We start from the raw sequence: 23768 nt of genomic DNA on the forward strand, positions 1-23768 counted from the left end.
GAGGAATATTGGATATAGTGGACAGATGATGTTGAAGGTTGAGCTGTAAGGCTGGAGAAAAGAAAGAGGAAAGCTAAAAATTAAAGCAAAGTGAATTCAAGAATAGAATTCAAAGTCTCAGTTTGAGGTTCATTTCAAATCTCTTTTCATTATTAACATTTTACATTTCAGCCAAAACTTTTGCTGTCTTACCTGTATTAGGATACTTCTATTTGAAAAAAGTAATTGACTGAATCAGATGGCCATTAGGTTTGGCGTGGAACGTGTTGGGCATGTTCTGTTTGAACCCCTTTGAAGGTTGGTGCTTTGAGTACACCTACATCGGAAAAAAAGTGCAAGTTATGACCTTTGCTATGGTGAGAACAAGAACCTATGCCTCTCATCAAATTGAGTGAAGTAGCTAACACATTTGGATTCTGGTAATATTAGATGTTGTTGAAAGACACTGAAACGAGAATTCTGACTTTCAAAAGGCTGAAGTAACATATCCCCCCCCTAAAAAGTTTATCCATCTCTCTACATCAGGGGTGTCCAAGTCCAGGCCTCAAGGGCCGGTGTCCTGCAGGTTTTAGATATCACCCTGTGTCAACACACCTGGTTCATTACCAGGCCTCTGGAGAACTTCAAGACATGTTGAGGAGCTCATTTAGCCATTTAAATCAGCTGGACACGTCTAAAACCTGCAGGACACCGGCCCTTGAGGCCTGGAGTTGGACACCCCTGCTCTACATGGTCATATCACGAAAGGTTAACTTCTCTTTGCTTTTACCAGCTTATGTCACTTTTTCTCCAGTTCTGAAATTTTCATTAATTCCGTCCCCTTAAGTTTGAAAGACTTCATCATAATGTTTATATAGGACAGAGAGCATTGTATCAAAAAAGGACAAAAAAAATCAAATACCTCAGAATAACACATTGTCTATAGTAAAAATGTAGCAGTCTGTCTCAGCTACCACGGTGAACTCATCTTATTAGCTGTTAGCTTATTAACTGTTAGCTAACGGTGTCACTGAATGAGAATTGCTTTGCTGACATTTCACTAAAATGGGTTGGAAAAAAAGTGAGATCTAAAGAAAAGTAGAATACTTACTGTGATACAAACATTGGTGGTTCAATGAGTCTTCAGTCCCACCCACTCACATTTTAAAATCAAACTACTGCAGACACATGGGCGGACCTCCATATTTGACAGGAAATTACAGCATTAGTGGAGTCTTTATTAGTACAAAACAAACCTAGATAAAAAGGTCAGGTTATTGTTTTTAAAGCTTGCAGTTGATGCAGATTTTTATAATGGCCTAATAACTGCACTGCACTAAATGAATAATTTTCAATTGTTTTTTAAATGTTTAAAATGTTTATGAAATGTTCCAAAAAAAATAAAAGCGACAAAAAAAGAGCAAAAAACCCCCAAAAAACAAAACAAAACAAAACCCCAAACAAAAACAATTTGTTAAACTTTGTGGATAATGTTAGTGAAAGAACCTGTGAGCAACTAATAAAAGACAAGGACACTTTAATTCTCGGTCCCTGTTCACTCATTGTCTTTTCCCAGAATCTGAATCAACCCAGCTGCTATAGCAGACTAAAAACAAATATCTTTTATATTTGGGGTTCAAACTGACACCAGGAATCAAAACCTTCCAAAGATGTCGGCCATATAATTTAAATAAATTAGTAAAAGTAGCGAGCACTTAATAGCCAAAATAGTTGAAGTTGATCCAAAACAATAAATTATGAACTAATTCAAATGTAAGAAAATTTTAGATGAACATAAGCTATTTGAGTTAGTAGGACTGTTTTTAAAAAATTAAGTTGACATTTTCTTAATTGACTGATACATTGGGCTGATACTGCCATATCAAACACAGTACTTAAATATATGTTGTCCAGTGTGAATACTTTATGACAGAACATAACATAGAAAAAGAGCAGTGCATTAGTTAGCACTATTGCCTCAAAGAAACCCCTGGGTTCTTATGTACCACCTTTCTGTGTTTGCATTGGTTTCTCCAAGTTAACTAAACATACATATCAAAGGCATGCATGCTAAGTTAACTGATTCTAAATTGGCCTGCTTGACTGTGAGTGCAAATGATTGTCTGCAGCCAGTTCAAAATTAGTGCAGATGGTTTGACAAATTCTCAAGCTTTTGTTTCATTTTGCGGGTGTTTGACTGACCTGCAGACACAAAGAAGATCCCTGCGCTGAGGATGATGTTGTGGCGTGACTTGTAGAACTCACTGGCAGCTATACACAGGCCTCCCATGAAGAGCAGGATGACGCTGAGGATGGGGAAGATGCTGGAGGCTCGCACCGCACCTGGAAATCAGTGGAAGACGGGAGAGGGAAAAAATTGGGGAGAGGGAGGCCAATGGAGAATGGGATGTGATTTGGTGTACACACAGAGGGAGGACAGCCAAAAGGGCAAAAAAGAAAGTGGGGGAAATGGCAGGGATGAGCATAAATCAGAGGGAGCGACAAACAAAGACAGAAAAGCATATTAAGATCCATTTCAGCATCTGGTCCTTGTTTGTGAGCACATCCTAATCAACACCCCAGCAGGCCTGTGAAAGACTCCATCAACACTGTCTAGTGAGTGTGTATCCCCACAGTGAGCCTGTTACCCAACCTTATGTAATCACACTGCTTGACTCTACCTCTCTCTTCCTTTGCACACTTCTCCACACACCACAGAGCAAACCGGTTGCTTCATGTGAAAGGCGGTCCACAAAAGCGCTACGAGACTCTGGCATGTATATGAGCCAGGCCGCAGTGCAGAGGGATACAGCCTCTGTCTTTGAAACAAAACAGTGTCCTTGCAGCTAATTATCATGAGGAAAAAAAATGGAAACGGGATAAGATGTTACTTTTGAGGTCAAACCAGGGTCATAAAAGAGCTGCACTGCACCCTGGGGTGTCAGGTAAAATTAGAGTTTGAGAAGCACACAGTTTCTCTCTAACAGTCACCTCCTGCCATACTTTTGCCTCTCACACTTCAATTTCCCCCATCCCTCCCCCTCTCGCCTGTTTAACATGCACACTTAGACTTTCATCAGGGTGGTTAAATTTTCACCACTTCACCTCATCTCCCCACGTTGCTGCCGCCTCAGCACTTTTCTCAGCTTCTCCCCAAAGTGCTGACACGGGGCTGGGTGGCTCTGTGTGGAGCTTGGCCGCTTGCACCTCCATGGGGACCAGCTGGAGGTCCCAGCGGCCCTTCTGCCTGCCTACCCGCCGCCATTCATCACTTCCCTCCTCACTTGATCTCTATCCTGGATCCGTTTGTCTCCTTCCCGCTGAGCACCGTGAGACTTCTTGGCTGATTGCTGGCTCAGTGGGAAAGCTACCTTGTGCCCTCAGGTGGGCTGGTTGGCATCAGCTAACAGCTGCAATGCCAGTGGTGGCCACAGCTGGCAGGGCGTTCACCCTCCACTGGGCTCTCACTGGTAACTACAGCAAGATAGGTGACTGCTGAGGCTCTGCAAAGTGTATGCCGTCATAATAAAAAATGAATAACAATTAGAAAAGAGTTGGCTGCTTGATTTCTTGATCTCACTCAAGACTATCTTCATCAATTTAATCCAAGCAGCAAACTCTACAGCTGATAAATGAAGGCAGCATCAATGTGTCAAAAACTGCAGCTCTGGCATTCAAAAAGGATGTACCTTTGTTTTGATGAAGGCAATTCCAGTACATTATTTGTATGTCACTTTGCACTAATTAGCAGGTATCTGTGTCTGTGCATTGCAACCTACACTCTATGTGTGCAGCAATCTTTCTACTCTTGGCTGATAAGTTATCCCTTCACCCTCTTATCCCAATATAATTATATCTAACTCTGAAAGGAAAAAGAGATGCGAGTGTCTAAAACTAATAGGTGATAATATAATAGCTATGTCTATCTTTGTGATAATGCCCTAGGGTGTTTTCTGACATTCAGACCTGAAAACATTGATAAATTCAGTCATGAATTCTTCTAAAGTTTTATAGGCAAAGATGACAAAAACCCACAAAGTTTTGATATGACACTTGTGACAAAACTGAAATACAGTAAGTCTGTTGGTAAGTAAAAAGGCATGTATTTAAAAACATATATCTCATATCATCCACAATAATACAGAGCTCCAGTTTGAATAGCTCTTATAGAAGCTCAACAACTTGGAAATTCACTAAGGGCAAAACAGAAGTTCTTGTCAAATTGTAACCATGCTGTGATTAGTCTCTTAGTAATTTAATTGGCTGAATAAACTGATATAGGCCATAACTCCTCAGACTGAAAAGTGAAGGCCAGTGAGGAAGTGCCTTAAAGCTGCATTATTTCTAATAGCCAGCAGAGGGTGACTCCTGTGAGTGCAGAAAAAATGTCTGTTTGAAATCTAAGGGGAAAAACAATCACTGGTTAACTTAATCTATGACTTTAGCAGACAATTTCCTGATAAGGTCACAGTTTCAACTGTTAGTCTCAAGTTATAGTCAACACAACATAATGTTGATTTTGTGAATAATGGGCCCAACTAAGGCCAAAAAGCATGATAAAGTTTAAAGATGGAACAACTATTGACAAGTTGCTGGATTAAAACAGTACACTGTCTCTTAGTTTCTCACTCATATCCACCCTTTTCCCTTTCAAAACACCAAGGTGGTAATGGCAAAGCTAAGCTTGAGGATGCATTGGTTACATCAGCCAAAAATCAAGAATTGAGGTCTTGTTTAGCATAAAGCTGAGATATGGACAAACACAAGAAAGATAACATGGTGCTGATAGTCTGTTGAGACCATGACAAAGGGTTTTGGTCTAATTCCCTCCTGTATCTCTAAACCAACTGAAACTCACGCTGAGCTCAGTGCATGGTTGGCAGCAGCAGTGCCGGAGTGGGCTACACTGCATAAGCAGTGGTGCAGAAAGTGAAGTGAGCACACAGAGGTTTGGATAGGACATGCATCCTTTCTCTGACATTGGCAACTAAGATTTTCAGCATATAAAGTGTGGAAAGGGTATAGCCAGGTAACGAGGACCTAACCACAAACTAACAACAAGTAATGATTGCGTGACAATTAGCTAATATGAAAAATAATCAGCAACAAAATTTAAGGATATGTCTTCATCAGGTTTTCACATAAAAAGGCTGTTAAAGTGGCAAAAAGCAGGTAGGGAGCAGGTGAGAAAATAATAAAAATACTTACATTATAGATCCACATCCCACTGACAGCGCACAGGAGGAGGCACATTGTTCACAGGTTTCATAGACTGAACATTCAGCTTTGGTGTGAAAGGTACCATTGTATGAAAATAGCACCTATTTGGATAACAGCCTATGACTGTATTTTTGGATGTTATGTAAAGTGGTGTAACGGACAGCAGTGTCATCCAACACTGCTGGTCCAGAGCAGATATTTCAACATCTAGTGACCACACTGACCTGAAATTCAGTATGGTGATTTGTGCTCCCCCAGAGGATGAATGCTAATGATTTTTGGTGACCCCATGACCTTTCTGTTCCGGGCATTACGAGGCCAAAACAAAAACAAAGCGAAACCGCTCCTCATCCCTAGAGGATTCACACTTTCATGCATTATTTGATATTTTAAATTTTAATGAGTATATGACATTTGGTGGGTTTGTTAATAGATCCAAACATATATATAGAATTAATTATAATGATCCCAGAGCTGACAAACAATTATTATTTTTTTATCTCCAAAACTGCCAACAGCCTGAAAAAAATTAAATAAAGTACGATGTTCATTCTGTTCTGCGCTGTACATGGATGAGACGACAGTTATCAAATAAATTACAATAAAAAAACTGCTGCTTTTACATTTTACACAGAAAAATCTGTTCAAAAAATACAGACTGGATTTGTTTAAATAATGTTTGTCTGAATGGCCATCTGGGACAATGAATGCAAGGCCCACACTGTCACACAAATGCTCTTTACTTTAGGATTTATGGATTCACTTGTATATTTTTAAATGATGTAAGAATGCGCTGCCATACTTTTTATTTAGGATGTTACTATTTAAACAACTTGTAATGTACTTAAAAAAAGAAATTATGAGATACTGCATGGAAACAAAAAACTGTTTGACTTTATTTTTTTTTACCTTTTATATTGTAAAATCAATGCTGATGAATTCAATTACAAAAAATAAAAAATCCGATATATTCCATCCATCTATTTCCTGCTGCTCCAGATTTCACGGGAAGCAGTCTAAGCAAACACAGAGACTTCTGAGGGGACACCGAGGTGTTCCTAAGACAGCTGAGAGATATAATCACTCCAGCATCTCCTGATTCTACCCTCTGGTAGGGTACAGGCAAAACATAAAATCAGACCCTTAAATTTTAGTTAAAAATTCAAGTTAATCATCCAGCATACCAAAGACAAGCAAATGATTCTAAAACTAAACATCCCGCCATTAAAGTTACTTTCCATTTGTGGTGTCACATGGGTGCCAGAAATTACAGGAAGAACTCTTTTGGGCATTGAAATGAGAACAATTAAGTGGAAAAATCTATGGAGAGCTTCAATGAGGTGGTATTTGTTAAAATTTCTCTGCTATGAGCAACATGGATAGAAACGATTTAATATGTGAAACCTTAGTGCTTGATCTATAAAGGACCTAGAGAGCATTCATGTTTCTGACATTTCCTTTAAATTCATCCTGGCTGATCAAAACAAAAGACCTGGAGCACCTGGTTTTGGATAATAGGATGAAAATGACTGAGCTGAAGAGATTCACGGATCAGTAGCACCTTTATGAAACTGTTTCTGACCTGACATTGTAATGTCTCTGCTCCCTGCCCCACCCACATCCATCATGCCATCATTCAACATCACGATGTACTTATCGTTATATTTAACCTTGCCCGGCCACTGAGCTCCAATCTGTATGATGAAGAAGACTTTAATGCCGTTATTCGCCACCTTCCATTTTTCTTTCATGTGTCTGTCTCTGTCTGCTGCACACAGTCATCTCGCCAACTTTGTCACACAGCAAACGTCCCACATCTCATTTTTTCTTTGTCTTCCCCCCCATTTCTCTCTCTCTCTCACTTAATTTGCACTCAGTCAAAGCACAAGGCAGTTTGAGAGATAAAGTGTCATCTCGCCCTCCCCCCTCTCTCCCGCTTGTCTCCTTGCTCATCCACAGGGGATTGTGGGGTTTTGAGTAACCAGTGAGGGGGGATGATTAAATATTAAGTTGTCCTGAGAGTTGACCCCGCTCCTGTGTCCCACTCTAAACGCACCACTCTTCCTAAATGCCTCCCCCTCACTCTCTGCCTCCCTCACCACCTCTCCCGTTAACCCCAAAAGTATTGACCTGGCCATTCACAGCACATTACCTGCGTGAGGGCACGGGGGCTCTTTTTCATCCATCAGCTTCATTTGCAGGGACAAAAGAGGGACAGAGGGCCAACCAAATTTATTGATTGTTGACAGTGGGGCTGTTTAACGGTGCGGGATCTCAAGGTGACACCAAAGTTGAGGAAACCTCAGAGAGGCTCAGTTGCAGACAAACTTAGAGAGGAAAAGGAAGCCGATTTTGACTTTATTTCACTAATCAGCTGATACGCACATTGGTTAGCAACAAAATGTAACTGAGAATTTTGTCCATCTTAGTCCAGAACAACAGCCGACGGCTTTGATTCCTAAAGCTGCTGCTAAGCCTTTACAGATTGTATTTATTAATTTAAATGTCCATCAGTATTTGAATCTAAATGTGAAATTTAATTGCTACAAAATTAACAACTGAATAAATAAACAATTAGTGTTGACAAGCTTATTATGAACATGAAAATTCACGACTGATTGGGTACTCAAGCTGTGAAATTCAAGACATGAAACCCAGAAAGGAATGACTGGGTTATAAACAAGCATTCAGCCCCAAAGGCAATTGGTTAGATATCTAATATTAGATGTGCTTTTATTAATCCAAAAATAAATGCTTATAAACATGTTATTTTATATATAGTAATGAAGCAACACCTTATGAACCCTTAAACAAGCAAACTAATCCTTTCAGTGTATAGTCAACAGCACAATAAGCATTAGCAAATGTAAGCAGACCCTTTATAAGCCTTTAATATTTGAGCCCTTCTTGTCTCTGCAGAACGAGTGCCTCAGGTATGAGAGCTTCTGTGAAATCCTGAAAGCAATGAAAGGGATGCTGTGTAGTTCCAAGACGAGAAGCTCCAACTCATTTGCATGGCTTCGAAGGTCAGCTGGCCTGCAGTGCCACTCCGGTCCTCTGCATCCCCTGTGCTAACATCCATGTTTAGCAGTGCGCTGAAAAGTGCAGCGACCTTCAGAGTGACCTCCCAGCATGCAGTGAGCCTTCACTGGGATCAGGCTGCGCCAACATGCCCCTGGGTTTGGCTGACCACGCGCTATCTCAGAAAGAAAGGCTGAAGTCCCTGCAGATTTTTCATGCCAGGATGCACTCTGTTCTCCCGTGTAATACTGAGTGTGTCAGTGCTCACTTATCGTTCGTTTGTATGAAGCTCACATAGCTGTGTCTCCGAGCAGCTTGTTGCCTGCAGTGAGGACAGAGGATGGGAATTGTTGGATAAAGACTGGGCAAATAACTATGCCCCCAGGCAGTGAGGCTGCATGTCTGAGAGGCCACCTATTTAAAACCAGTCCTTTCTCAAACTACATTCTCAGGATTTCACATCTTCACTTTCCATCTTTATAGGATCAGCTGAGCCCCCGTCAGAGTTTTGGATCCTGCCTGGAGGGATGCTTAAGCAGAGAAGCATCCCCAGGGGGACGCAGGCAGAGAGACTGACAGGCTGACAGATACACGGGGAATAGTCACTGCTGTGGATGGGTGAGTGGTGAAAGGACAGGTCTATGATACGCCACCTCTTTGTCCTTCTTTTACACATTTACAATTAATGCATGCTGTCTCTGATATACATACATGATTTCTTACTGATTAGAAATTTGTATCTGCACAAACTGTTTTTTAAATAAATTTTAGTGGATTATTTAAACATGGCTTTAAATAGTTCCAGATAATGAAAGCCATCCATCCATCTATAGGCAAGAGGTGGGATACACCCTGGAAAGGTCATCACTCTGTCGCAGGGCTGACACACATCCATCCTTAATTAACAAATGAACCCATAAACAGTTAAACAAAATTTTAGTTACATAAATCTCACCAGTTTGAAAACTACTACCTTAAAGGCATGGCCTCAAATGACTTTATTCAGTTAGAGGATGAAATGAGGAACTGCACCAAGGCCAAGATAAATGACGATTGGAAGAATCTGTAAAGGTGCTGGATGACTGAGCGTGCATCAGGACAAGTAAAGGTACTGTTACAACGATGTAAAAATAAACAAACAAACACAAAAAGAAAGCAAATTAGGAACAAAAACATTATTTAGACAGTTGAATTGTGCATGCATTCCCCCTTGTCAGTGATTGCACTGCAAATACTGATGCACTGTAATACTGTAAGTAGTCTAGGTCAGCACATTCAAACTGATTTTAGTTCATGGGCAGCATGCAGCCAAAGTTTTAGTGGGTAAGACCAGTGAAACTGTTGTACTGTAAGCTATGTACAACAAACAAAGAAACAAGCTTTGTTTTTCATCATAAGGAAGTATAGCTGCATGGAGAAAATGTTCAGATTTAATGAACAAATCTGACTGTCTATATTCAGTCAATCTGCTATTAAATCCCCCCCCCCCCAACAATAAACAAAAACAAAAGACAGCTGTTGTCAATCAAATGAATGTGTCTGAATAGCAGGCACTGCATGTCTGTGACAGCAAGATGGCTGTAAAAGTGACAATTACTCACACCTCTGGCTCAGATGAAAAGATAGAACTTGGATCATGACATCATCACAAGTCATGATCCATAAACTACAAGTGCTTTTCTGGATGAAATTACTGTTAAAAAAAGTCTTGATGCACACTTAATCATCCAGGTAAGGAAATCCTGAAAAGTTGATTCTGTTGATCAGGGCTTAGCGTTTTTACTGCAAAAAAGGAAAAGTTATTCTCTTCTGCACACCTGCCACATTAAACCCAGCCGTGTGCCAGTTCTGGCTTGCAGGCCGTGCATTTGACAATCCTGACCTTGGTGAATGAAGTTTAACTCTTTTACAGAAACCAAGAAAGGTTCATACAAAGGTCTGCTAGCTTTATATGACTGTTTGTGCACATTTAGTGATGCTTATGATCTACACAAGTGCTATATCTTCACAGCAAATAGAAAAGGTCTCATTGATAATTATTATCAAGCAAAGTGGCTTAATTCTGACAGACAGCTGCTAAGAGAGGAGGGTAAAATGAGTGGCAAATCACTGCCAATCTCAACAATCCCATCCAAATGACAGCTTTAACCTCTGTGCTAATATGTAATGACGGCAGTGACCTTCGCGGTGCATTTTGTTTCTGAAGCCCTGACTTCAGAGCACATGAAAGGATACTCTCTGGAGTCCTGTGATTAGCACCGAGGTCACAGTTTTGATTTAGGTTGAGGTCACCGTCACAGAGAGCGGAGCATCTCGACTGTTTTATGTCGTGACATAAGTTTAGGAACTTTTCTGGTGATGAATGCTTCTTGCAGCTCTCACTTGCACTTACATTAAAAGCTGTATCATGGCTTATACTATATTTGACTTTAGCTGTGCTGTCTGCTGATAATTTGGTTTGAGGAGGCTGAGTTTGATTTCCAGAAACTTCAGGATGGTAAACCTGTTTTTGATACATTTGGAAAGCTCTGTATGGCACCAGCACAGTACTTTACACTACCTCTCTGTTATACATCCATTTCTTATCTACATTTGATGATGCAGATGCCAGTTTAAAGTATAAATTGTTCTGTAAAGACCAATAAAATTAAAAGTCACTGCTTTTCTCAAACTTTAATTGATTTCTTCTCCTACTGCTTGGTGTCTGTTTGCCTTGTGATGATTGGCACTTTTCTATTTACCAACAATATGACTGTTTTTTTCCCTTCTTCTTCTGTCAGGAGCTGAAATGAGAAATGCCGCATAAGTTTACTTTCCCCAGATGGACTAAATCCCACCTACTGTGATTTTATTGAGCCGGAACACTGTATATTGCTGCTATTTGGTTTCTCTTATGACAACAGAAAAGTAGGCTAGCAAGGAAAGTATCATTACAGTGTAGTGATAATATATTATTTTTTAAGGCTTGAGTAACACTGTGTGCAGTTTTTTCTCTTTTTTCTTTCTCTGTGCAGACATCCTGGCTTCAGCATGATGGGAATTATGGAAGCGGGGTAGCCCCGCCCATCCCTGCCATCCTGCTATCATGCGTGCCAACCTGCTCGCAGAGACCCAGGGTGAGAGCGGATACTGTGTGTACTGTATTGATTGGCACGGCTGCAGCTCGGGCTGGTGTCCGAGCTCTAGCACTCTTCTGCACTGGCTGACAAACAACTTAATGAGACTCAACACCCATGCACACCCATGGCTGGGCTTCACCAGCAGCTGGTCCTGCTCATGTCACAGTGGTTCCACACTTGCAACCTTTGTCCAAAAGAAAAAACCCAAAACTACTACCACTGAGGCCTCACAAAGCAAACTGAGAATATACAAGTCAGAGTTCTAGTCAGATTCCTATAAAACTGCAGTATATGTGTACCTTTTTTTTTTTTTTTTTAACCAAGACGTCTTATTCTTAAGAATTCTCCTATTCTAGTAAAATGAGACGTGTTATATTTGAAATTTCAGTGCTCAAGCCAAGGCTTCATCATGGAACTTTATAACCTAGCGGGTGATGTCCCATGTGGCTACATTCTGTCATACTGTCTACGGACTGCATAAAAATGTTCTGGGGAAAAAATACAACATATTTTAAAATATATTTAAATCTTTGTTTTTTGACAACACACAAAATACACATACAAGTAATCAGGGCCCATTTAATTTTAAAGTCCTCATAGTACCATATCATCCCTATAGAGCACTTCACTCTCAGACTGCGGGCTTACTTGTGGTTCCTGGGATATTTGGAAGTTGAGTGGGAGGGAGAGCTTCAGCTTCAGCTGCCTCTTCTGTGGAACCAGATCCCAGTTTGGATTCAGGAGTCAGACACTGTCTCTACTTTTAAGATTAGGCTTAAAACTTTTCTTTTTGATAAAGCATATAGTTAGTGATGCTTTTGTCCTGTCTTCCTCTCCTCACCTCCAACCAGTTGCAGCAGATGGTCGCCCCCTCCCTGAGCCCAGTTCTGCTGGAGGTTTCTTACTGTTAAGAGGGAGTTTTTCCTTCCCCCTGTTGCCAAGTGTTTGCTCATAGGGGATTATCTAAAGTAAGTCTTTTCTCTGTAATAATTGTAGGGTCTTTACCTTAAAATGTAAAATACCTCCAGGTAACTATTGTTGTGATTCGGTGCTATATAAATAAATCTGAATTAAACTGATAAAAAGATCAAATTAAACAAAGCTTAAAAGTTCTCCTCTCTCAGCAAGTTGCTCTATAATTCCTGAGCAACTTGACTACCTGACATGTTGAGGGATGTCTGTAAAATGCTATTGAGTGCTCTGTATGTTCTGAAATGAAGCTAAATGGTGATAAATTAGGCTAAACTAAAAGTACAAATGACTAAACTGCACTTTTTCATTATTTTTATCTCAGTAAAAACTCATATGGGAACATAAACTGTATCTTTTGCCTCAGCTTTTATATATTTTATATATATAACATAACATATATAAACGACTGTAGAGGAGCAAGCCTTCTCTGGTATTGACGTCAGGACAAACACTGTACATTGGGAACTTCATGGCATGGGCTTCTATAGCTGAGCAGTTTCTGTACATTTAGATGATCCAGTAGTTTTGTTCATATGCTGTATTGCATTGTATAACATATTCACGTGTCTAAACATGCACACTGTCCTCTTTACAAATGCATCTCCCTGCACCTTCTATCCCTCCCCCCTGTCTTCCCCCCTCTCTCTTTCATTGACAGGGCTGAGAGGAAATTAGCATTGGCTCTTAATCAGCCTCCCCCAGCCCTAAATGTGCTGATGTGCAGGATGGGGTCATGCTAATCAGGTGCCTCAGCTCCCAGGCACATTGACTTAATACTACAAACGCTTATTAATCCCCCTCCACATCTCTCCCCTCCTCTTCCTCAATACCGAGCCCTTGCACCGTCCTCGTCCTGGCCGTGAGGCTCCCCCCTCCTCATCTACCTCGCATCAATCACACACAAAAAATATACAGTGTAAAACGATGTGTGCACAGACAACAGAAATTAGCTTTGGTGGCTAAATATAAAATTTGAGAGAGTGCTTGCACAGCTTTCATCCTGTTTCTGAAAGCTTATCCGTCTTGACAACACGCGTCGCAGGCACAATGCAATTCAACTTGAAATGACTGAAAAATGGATGCAGGTTCTACTCACTGGCAATTGTAAAGTGGCACAAGAACATTAGAGTTATTCACAATTGATGCTGAAGACCCCTCTTATTTATGTATTGTTAATTTTTGTATGTTTTTTATTTAAGTCACTTTAAGCAAAACAACAAAAATTAACTACTTGTGACTGCATATTAGCAAACATTGGAAGTGAATGACGTCAAAAGGACCATGAAAATACCCAAAGTCTCACAGGACAGTTTCAATACACCCTGAATAGGTTACCAGCCACCAGCAATAATATTTCACATATGGTCTACTTAGAATCACCAATTAACCTACCATGCTTGTCTTCGGACTGTGGGAGCAAGCGGGAATGCAGAGAGAACCCACGGAAGCACATGGAGAACATGCAATTCTAAACAGAAAGACCCCAGCTGGCCGACAGATTTCAAGCAAAAGCCACAGCTTGTGTTAGCAGAACCCCCCCCCCCCCCCACCCACAGCTAAGCTACAGTTAGTCACATCATTTGAGGATCTTCCACACTTTTAATCTGTTTCAAGTCACAGCTGAAGGATGGTAACGCAAAGATGGACCATAGATAACTGCATTAATGCAGACTGTCAGACAGCTTTAATGAAGTGCTGTGAGATGGTAGAAAGAGGGCCGAGTCCACAACAACAGGAGGTGGAGTCAAGCAGCAGACTGTCACATAGGTTACTGGGACTTGAGTCCCATGTGAAACAAATAGCAATGAGAAAGTAGGTTTGAATGATTCAGAGTTTCACATAATCCTTATTTACCTTAAATGGGACTTGATGCTGTTTGTCAGGTCATTCACTCACTGACACGAGCTGTTTTTGCTCTTCCCTTTTTGAAGCCACACAACTTTTAAGTCAGGCTAATCAGAGTCAACTCTCTATCTGAGATCACCAAGAATATCCTCTCCCATCATACATCATACAGAGCAGAGTAGAAAAAAACTCTCCTGAAACCTGAACTTTCTTTTTCATGCTGACCTCAGTACTTGAAATGTTTAACATGGTTAGCATGCACATCCACCTCTATGACTTTATATATGACAAAAAATACGAAAAAGCATAATATGACTACTTTAATGACAACATTATCCATGCCTTACCACTTTTTGGTACAAAGCTTTTTGTCATAAAATTGGGCCCTGAAGGCATCATTTTTTTAAGTGCAGCCCTAATGTGCATGTTATGGGTGCACAATGGCAGCGGCCCCCAACCTTTTTTGCGCCATGGACCGGTTTATGTCCGACAATATTTTCACAGACCGGCCTTACGGTGTTGCGGATAAATACAACAAAATAAAACCAGTACCGGTACCAAAAAAAAGGAAGATTTATTCATAACACACGAGAAAAGACCCAGGGAAACTGAGTTAATGATAAAAACGATAAAAAAAATAACGATAAAAAACGATAAAACCCCTGAAAACCATGAATTTCACACCTGAGCCTCAACTCTCGGTCCGTGGCCCGGGGGTTAGGGACCGCTGCACTATTCCCTCTAAAATAGCAAAAACTGTTATGAAAAACATTTTTTAATTGCCAAAAAAAATGGTTTCCCAACCATTTTGCAGCATAAGTAAGTAGTGCTGAATTTCCCAAGTTTATATTTTGATGTAAACTCAGGAAATTAATCATGTTTTTGCTCTTTTGACTTATTTTTTATAAAGTTTCTAGAGTTTTGTACATATAAAATTTGGCTAATTTGGTTGACAGTTTCTAAAAAAAACTCCTTATCAAGCCTTTTAAAAACATCAGTTTCTTGTATTTTTGTTTTGTGATAGTTGAGATTATCTGATCTCTGTGATGGTGACCTTGGCGCACGTTTAAAAAAGAAAACTCTGAACAGGTTTACAGCACATATTAGTATGATAGGGATGCAAAATCTTTTCATGGATACGCTCACGTTTTGTTGTTTGTTTGAAACACTGATTTGAACCACCAGATGACAAAGATCTGAATACAATCCCATGATCTTCTCATATTCACCCTGCTGTCATTAAAGCCAAGCAGTTCTCCTACCGAGCACTGCACCGTCACATTAACATACCAACGCATGCAGGCCGATCCGTGGTGGACTGTAAAAGAGAAATCAGTTCATGTGACAGGCCTGCTCTCACAGCTAAAGTTCCCTTCACAGAACACATTTCAATTACTGTAATTACCCTCCACTCCACTGCTGATGTCCCCACAGATCACGCCTCAATGTGTGTGTGATGACGTCTGGCTCGCTGCCAGACCTTAGCATGACCAACAGCACACACGCGGGGAAGGAAACGCCCCACTGAGCTGCCTCAAAACAGGTTTGAAAGTATACATATATCATGAGCAGTACAAAGCTTGTGTGCTTGCAGCTGCTTTATAAACCCAATATTTTAATCAACATTACAACATATTTTACTTTAAATAGATTTGATGAAAGTTTGCTTACATCATGCATCAAACTGGAATCAAGAACAACATACAGAGGCATGATGTGGCCAAAACGGTGCTAAGAATCTTTTCACATGGAGACAAAAATGGTCCCAAAGATCAAGATTTTATGAAAATGTCAAAGGTTAACTACACAGTGATGTCATAAAGCTTTGCAAAAACACATTTCAATACATTCTTCAAAGCTATAACTCAAAAACAGAAGGGGACATTGTTACCATGTTTCCTGTGTGATCACATAAAAAAACAGAGATATATGAACCAAACTGTGCTGCTCCTCAGGTTTCCTTAATCCTTGTTGCTTAACTCATCTTAATGTTCTTCTCAAAGTTTCTACACCCATCTAGAAGCTTGAATGATGAATAGATTTACTGACTTGTGTTGATCAGAGTGTTAGATACTGTCAGGGTGGAAAATCTATCAGAAGACTTCTAATGCAACCAGGAATGTCCACAATACCTGATTTAAATATGTTCGCTGGCACCTCTGGACTGTTTTCAGTGAGTATACTATTTATAGATCTCTCTGTAGAGATCCCTGATATCTTCTTTCACTCGTGCTGAATCTCCTCCAGATAAAAACTAATCTTTCATCTTGATTTTCATTTTTTTGGGAAGTGGATGGTGTCACAGGTGATCCAGGTGGTCCAAAGATTACTGAGAGTTCATTTACAATGAGCAACAAGGACACAGAGTAAAGTTCAGATCGTTTCCTCTGAATGGTCTCCATTAGGAAGGTGCTTAAGACGTTAGAGTGGAACTTCTTGTTGACTGCAAGCTCCTGGAAGATCAGTTTAAGAACTAAAGAGCATTATCCTGGTCTCCTCACCTGAGGTTCTGCTCTGAAGCTTGGAAATTGTGAGCTCTAAAAATCTAAAAAAGCAATCTGAAAATAGCTGCTGTGCTGAAAACTGTCAGAGATGATCTTAATGGGAGTTTAGCATAATCTAAATGGCTGTTTCACAGAACTTTTTGATCATCTACAAAGCAATGGGCAATAAGCCTATCATACTCACATGTCACAAAACGAGGAACCTGCTATTTACACAGCGTAATAGTACTAGATGTCTAAAACTCCACGCTATACACAGCATCCCTCTGAAATTAGTGTTAAGACCCCTGTTCTTTATAATTGATCTACTTCCTCTTTGAAATATTCATCATTCTGGAATACAGTTATATTTTTTTATACTTTATGTGTCTACAAAACCCAACACCTTAAGGCATTCACCATCTGTATGATGATCACTGACAGTCAAACTAAACAATAAATAAAGTGACATCATCCTCAACGGTTACTTTTTACATAGATGGCTGTCCAGTCCACACCTGCCCCCATTTCAAAAGTCTTGGTGTGGTCTTGGATAATACTCTTCTTCACTGCCAACATCACTAATGCCTCATGTTTAGCTTACTTTAGTCCAACAAGACTCCGCCCCTTTCTTTCTCATACCCAAACATCATAGAACTCAAGTAAAAATATCCAATCCCTATATATAGAAAAAAATGTTTATTAAGATAGTTATATTGCTCTCTTTGCAATGAAAGAGCCTGCAAACAATTCTTTTGTACTTTTTGTGTAATGGCAGTAAAGATTCTGATTCTGAAGTTCTCACGTAAGATTGCTGTAGTGCCATTTTGGTCTTCTTAAAAAAGATTCAAATTTGACAGAACCTCTCCTCATCCAGCATCACTGGCTCCCCATTCTCCAGCACATCCAATACAAGAGTCTGCTCGTCCCTCTCAAAGCCCTCCATGACTCCATGACAGAGACAACAGGCTAAGGGCCACATAAGTACCTCCTGCTAAACGCAAGTCAAATTGAGTTGAATAAAATCATTGTAATTATTATGTAAACTACAGAAAAACTAAATACTTTCAACACAAATTACCTTTTACTTAGAAGCTCAAATCCACAAATTTATCTCATACGGAATTCATGTATTGAACCAGTTTCTTCTTTAGTACCCAGAGGTATTTTTTTCTCTTTTGATTGCATATGGATCAGCTTTCTCTCTGTCTTGCATCACTGCATGAAACATTTTCACTTTGGTTATGTGCTGCACAAAAAGCCCACAAACTGTCAACACTGACCCTTTTACCGCTCAATGTTTGAAGATAAAAAGAAGGCGCGTATTGGAAATTTCAGCCCTCACAACTGATGAATAAATGTGTAAAACTGATCTGAGAGGGTGTGGCCGTCTTTTCAAATGTCCCGGTGACAGCGGACCACTGTGGCTCGTCCCGCATACGCTAATCTCATTTTAATGTGAGGACGCACTTCCTCACCTCTGTGTTTTACAAGCTGAGCTTCCTCTATATTCTCCCTTAATAAGATATAAAGTTAGAGGGCTAACATTCACTCGGTCACCCAGGACAAAAATGATTGGCTATTAATTTATTGGCCCGTGTCTAAGCACTGTATGTTTTATGTATTAGGCAACGGATTCCTTATTTGTTGCCTTGGATACTGCAAAAAGTACAGGATGCTCAAGGTCAGTGTGACCAACTAGGAAGCTGCTGAAGCAAACACTCAGGCTGGATACTAACTACCACCACCTATTAACATATTTTATACCCGTTTGATAGCCCATCCCTCCCCTATCTATCTCTACACACACATACACAGACACTATCAAAACTCATACTAGAGACTCACTGCACTGCTCTGCAAGCTGGTGTGATTGCTACCCCCTGCCTGTGCCCTACAAGCCCCTGTGTGTCCTCCCCCAGACCCATTGATTTTATTGGGCGACACCAAAGCCAGTTTAGGCCAGCGTCCAGTCTGCCGCAAGGCCTTAGGGTGACATAGGCCATGAGAAGCCTGTCCTTCTGTCATCAATGTCAGCGAATACTTCCAGATCAACGCATGCAAGCAGAAGACTCAAGGCTGGATCTGGACAAACAAAAAAATCTGTGATTAAAGTCTCCTAAATGGAAAACATTTTGCATGTGATATTCATTGACTTCACATGCTGAAACTACTCGACTGTGGGCCACTGTAAATAAATAGTGGGCGCTCACAGCTGTGCCCTCATTCTACAGTGTACACTTATCAGACTAATACATTCACACAGAAAAAAACAAACAAACTTGAATTGAATGTGGGATTGATCTTTGAAGAAACAATACAAGAAAAAAAAACAGAAATACAAATGGTATTATTGTTCTTATGTAAACCTACAATAACTGATTTTTGTAAAATGGTATAAACACAACACTGATTCATAAACTCCTTTTTAAAATGTGATATGTCTTCTAAGTTAACTGCTGTCATATTTGTAACAACCTCATAAACAAATAAACTCAGTCTTACTCTATGGCTCATTTGTACTATAAAGACATTGATTTTTGTCACTTTTAATTATTGACATTCTAAAATATGTAAATTAACATGATTTGTGAATAAAGCAAAATCAATGTCTAATCTAGAGCTAAGAACATGCCAGTATTAACATTTGCATTTAGTCTGCTTTAAAATGATTTTACAATGCTTAATGTTTTGCATGTTTTCAATGATTTATAGGTTGGATATGTAACTAGTTAACTAAGTAAGCTAATACTGAAATTCAAAGGTATGCATGCAAATAATCTTCCAACCACCTTAAATTTATATTATAAGTAAATAAGTACAATTAAAGACATTTTAAAATTATTAAATGCTTATTGCTTTCTTAAAAAACTCCTACTTTTACCTGAAATTTGGTCAACTTGTAGATAAGAAGTATCAGGAACAAAAGACCTCAACATCATTGAAGCAGTGTGGTATCATCTCAGCAGAGAACTCACTAAAAGGCAGCCAAAAAAATTACAAGACAGCTTGCCTGAGCGGGATCAGACTGTGTCCTTCAAGCATGTTGTATGAACTCTGCTTTTTGCTTATATGTTATATTTGATTCCATAAATCGCTTCACCTATTGTGGGATGGCTCAAGACTTTTGCACAGCACTGTATATTTATCTGTTCAAATTTTAAACATCACTTGGTTTTGTGATGATTAAATTGAGGTGAGTAAAACATTCTCAAAACTGCTACTGCAGAAAATAACAAAGGTTTGGATCATATAATCAACAGTTTGACTAATTCAAAAGTTGAAGAGAGCTTGAGACACCGGCAACCATAGTCAATTGTCTTCCAGGGGCCAGAGCAGGCGACATTGAAGGAAATTTAAAACTGCTGGCTAAGGGTAAACGTAAATTCAGTAAAATCATAATTCACGTCGGCAGTAATGACACCCGGTTACGCCAATCGGAGGTCACTAAAATCAATATTGAATCGGTGTGCAACTTTGCCAAAACAATGTCAGACTCTTTTCTCTGGTTCCCTCCCCAATCAGACCAGGAGTGACATGTTTAGCCGCATGTTCTCCTTAAATTGCTGGCTGTCTGAGTGGTGTCCCAGAAACGATGTGGTCTTCATAGATAATTGGCAAACCTTCTGGAGGAAACCTGGTCTTGTTAGGAGAGACGGCATCCATCCCACTTTGGATGGAGCAGCTCTCATTTCTAGAAATATGGACAAATTTATTAAACCCCCCAAAATATGACTATCCAGAGTTGGGACCAGGAAGCAGAGTTGCAGTCTTACACGCCTCTCTGCAGCTTCTCTCCTCCTGCTACCCCCCCCCCCCCCTCCAAAAAAAAAAACCCCATTTCCATTGAGACTGTGTCAGCTCCCAAAAACACAAAAAATAAATTAAAAACCAGCAACAAACAACTTAAACATAAACAGTTACAAAGAAAGAACAATACAGTATCCACATCTGAACCAAAGAGTAAAACAGTGAAATGTGGATTATTAAATATTAGGTCTCTCTCCTCCAAGTCTCTGTTAGTACATGACTTAATAATTGATCAACAAATTGATTTACTCTGCCTTACAGAAACCTGGTTGCAGCAGGATGATTATGTTAGTTTAAATGAATCAACACCCCCGAGTCATTCTAACTATCAGAAATCTCGAAGCACAGGCCGAGGGGACGGTGTGGCAGCAATTTTTCACACCAGCCTATTAATTAATGAAAGACCAAGACAGACTTTTAATTCATTTGAAAGCCTGATGCTTAACATTGTCCACCCCAGCTGTGAAACTCAGAAACCAGTCTTACTTGTTATCATCTATCGTCCACCTGGGCCTTACACAGAGTTTCTGTCTGATTTCTCAGACTTTATATCTAATTTAGTTCTGAGCTCAGATAAAATAATTATTGTGGGTGATTTTAACATCCATGTAGATGCTAAAAGTGACAGCCTCAACACGGCATTTAATCTGTTATTAGACTCAATTGGCTTCTCTCAAAATGTAAAAGAACCCACCCACCACTTTAATCACACTCTAGATCTTGTTTTAACATATGGCATAGAAACTGAACATTTAACAGTGTTTCCTGAAAACCCTCTCCTGTCTGATCATTTCCTGATAACATTTACTTTTACAATAATTGATTACACAGCGGTGAAGAGTAGACTTTATCACAGTAGATGTCTGTCTGAAAGTGATGTAACTAAGTTTAAGAATATAATCCACCCACTGTTATCATCTTCAATGCCCTGTACCAACATAGAGCAGAGCAGCTATCTGAACGCTACTCCAACAGAGGTCGATCATCTTGTTAATAATTTCACCTCCTCACTACGTACAACTCTGGATACTGTAGCTCCTGTGAAAACTAAGGCCTCAAATCAGAAGTACCTGACTCCGTGGTATAATTCTCAAACACGTAGCCTAAAGCAGATGACTCGTAATCTGGAGAGGAAATGGCGTGTCACAAATCTAGAGGATCATCATTTAGCCTGGAGAAATAGTTTGCTGCTTTATAAGAAAGCCCTCCGCAAAGCCAGATCTTACTATTCGTCAGTGATTGAAGAAAATAAGAACAACCCCAGGTTTCTCTTCAGCACTGTAGCCAGGCTGACAAAAAGTCAGAGCTCTTTTGAGCCAACAATCCCTTTAACGTTAACTAGTAATGACTTCATGAACTTCTTCACAAATAAAATTTTTATCATTAGAGAAAAAATTACCAGAAATCATCCCACAGATGTAATATTATCTACAGCTACTCTTAGTACCATTGATGTTAAGTTAGACTCTTTTTCTCTAATTGATCTTTCTGAGTTAACTTCAATAATTACTTCATCCAAACCATCAACGTGTCTTTTAGACCCCATTCCTACAAAACTGCTCAAAGAAGTCCTGCCATTAATTAATTCTTCGATCTTAAATATGATCAACCTATCTCTAATAATCGGCTATGTACCACAGGCCTTCAAGCTGGCTGTAGTTAAACCTTTACTCAAAAAGCATCTCTAGACCCAGCAGTCTTAGCTAATTATAGGCCAATCTCCAACCTCCCTTTCATATCAAAAATCCTTGAAAGAGTAGTCGTCAAACAGATAACAGATCATCTGCAGAGGAATGGTTTATTTGAAGAGTTCCAGTCAGGTTTCCGAGCTCATCACAGCACAGAAACAGCTTTAGTGAAGGTTACAAATGATCTTCTTATGGCTTCTGACAGTGGACTCATCTCTGTGCTTGTCCTGCTAGACCTTAGTGCAGCGTTCGATACTGTTGACCATAATATCCTATTAGAGCGACTAGAACATGCTGTAGGTATTACAGGTACTGCACTGCAGTGGTTTGTATTGTCTCTATCCAATAGACTCCAGTTTGTGCATGTAAATGGAGAGTCCTCTTCACACACTGAGGTCAATTATGGTGTTCCTCAGAGTTTAGTGCTAGGACCAATTCTGTTTACATTATACATACTTCCCTTAGGCAGCATCATTAGAAGACATAGCATAAATGTTCACTGCTATGCAGATGACACCCAGCTCTATCTATCTATGAAGCCAGCTAACACACACCAATTAGTTAAACTGCAGGAATGTCTTAAAGACATAAAGACCTGGATGGCCGCTAACTTTCTGCTTCTTGATTCAGATAAAACTGAGGTTATTGTACTCGGCCCTGAACATCTTAGAAATATGGTATCTAAGCAGATTCTTACTCTGGATGGCATTACCTTGGCCTCCAGTAACGCCATGAGGAACGTTGGAGTCATTTTTGACCAGGACATGTCCTTCAGCGCACATATTAAACAAATATGTAAGACTGCGTTCTTCCATTTGCGCAATATCTCTAAAGTTAGAAATATCCTGTCTCAGAGTGACGCTGAATGCATTTATTACTTCCAGGCTAGACGACTGTAATTCATTATTATCAGGAAGTCCTAAAACCTCGCTGAAAAGCCTTCAGCTAATCCAAAATGCTGCAGTAAGAATCCTGACAGGGACTAGAAAGAGAGAGCATATTTCTCCTGTTTTGGTTCCCTTCATTGGCTTCCTGTTAAATACAGAATTGAATTCAAAATCCTGCTCCTCACATACAAGGTCTTAAATAATCAGGCCCCATCTTATCTTAATGACCTTGTAGAACCATATCACCCTATTAGAGCACTTCGCTCTCGCTCTGCAGGCCTACTTGTTGTTCCTAGAGTATTTAAAAGTAGAATGGGAGGGAGAGCCTTCAGTTTTCAGGCCCCTCTTCTGTGGAACCAGCTTCCAGTTTGGATTCGGGAGACAGACACTATCTCTACTTTCAAGATTAGGCTTCAAACTTTCCTTTTTGCTAAAGCATATAGTTAGGGCTGGACCAGGTGACCCTGAATCCTCCCTTTGTTATGCTGCAATAGATGTAGGCTGCCGGGGGATTCCCATGATGCATTGAGTTTTTTTCTTTCCAGTCACCTTTCTCACTCACTATGTATTAATAGACCTCTCTGCATTGAATCATATCTGTTATTAACCTCTGTCTCTCTTCCACAGCATGTCTTTTATCCTGTCTTCCTTCTCTCACCCCAACCAATCACAACAGATGGCCGCCCCTCCCTGAGCCTGGTTCTGCCAGAGGTTTCTTCCTATTAAAAGGGAGTTTTTCCTTCC

At 39.9% G+C, this 23768-nt stretch overlaps 1 protein-coding gene across 1 annotated transcript in view; it reads right to left on the bottom strand.

Moving 5' to 3' along the window:
* The window catches only part of cacng2a (calcium channel, voltage-dependent, gamma subunit 2a), an 83860-nt gene that overhangs the window by 2965 nt on the left and 57127 nt on the right, over positions 1–23768 (bottom strand). Inside the window, exon 3 of the mRNA XM_085272090.1 lies at positions 2182–2322. Within this exon, the coding sequence (XP_085128216.1) occupies positions 2182–2322 (141 nt within the window). The remainder of the gene's footprint in view (positions 1–2181; positions 2323–23768) is intronic.

The sequence above is a fragment of the Mchenga conophoros genome, linkage group LG4 (assembly GCF_057382185.1).
Source record: "Mchenga conophoros isolate Kocher_MC1m ecotype Shallow Benthic linkage group LG4, M_conophoros_male_GT1.1, whole genome shotgun sequence".
NCBI lineage: Eukaryota > Metazoa > Chordata > Actinopteri > Cichliformes > Cichlidae > Mchenga > Mchenga conophoros.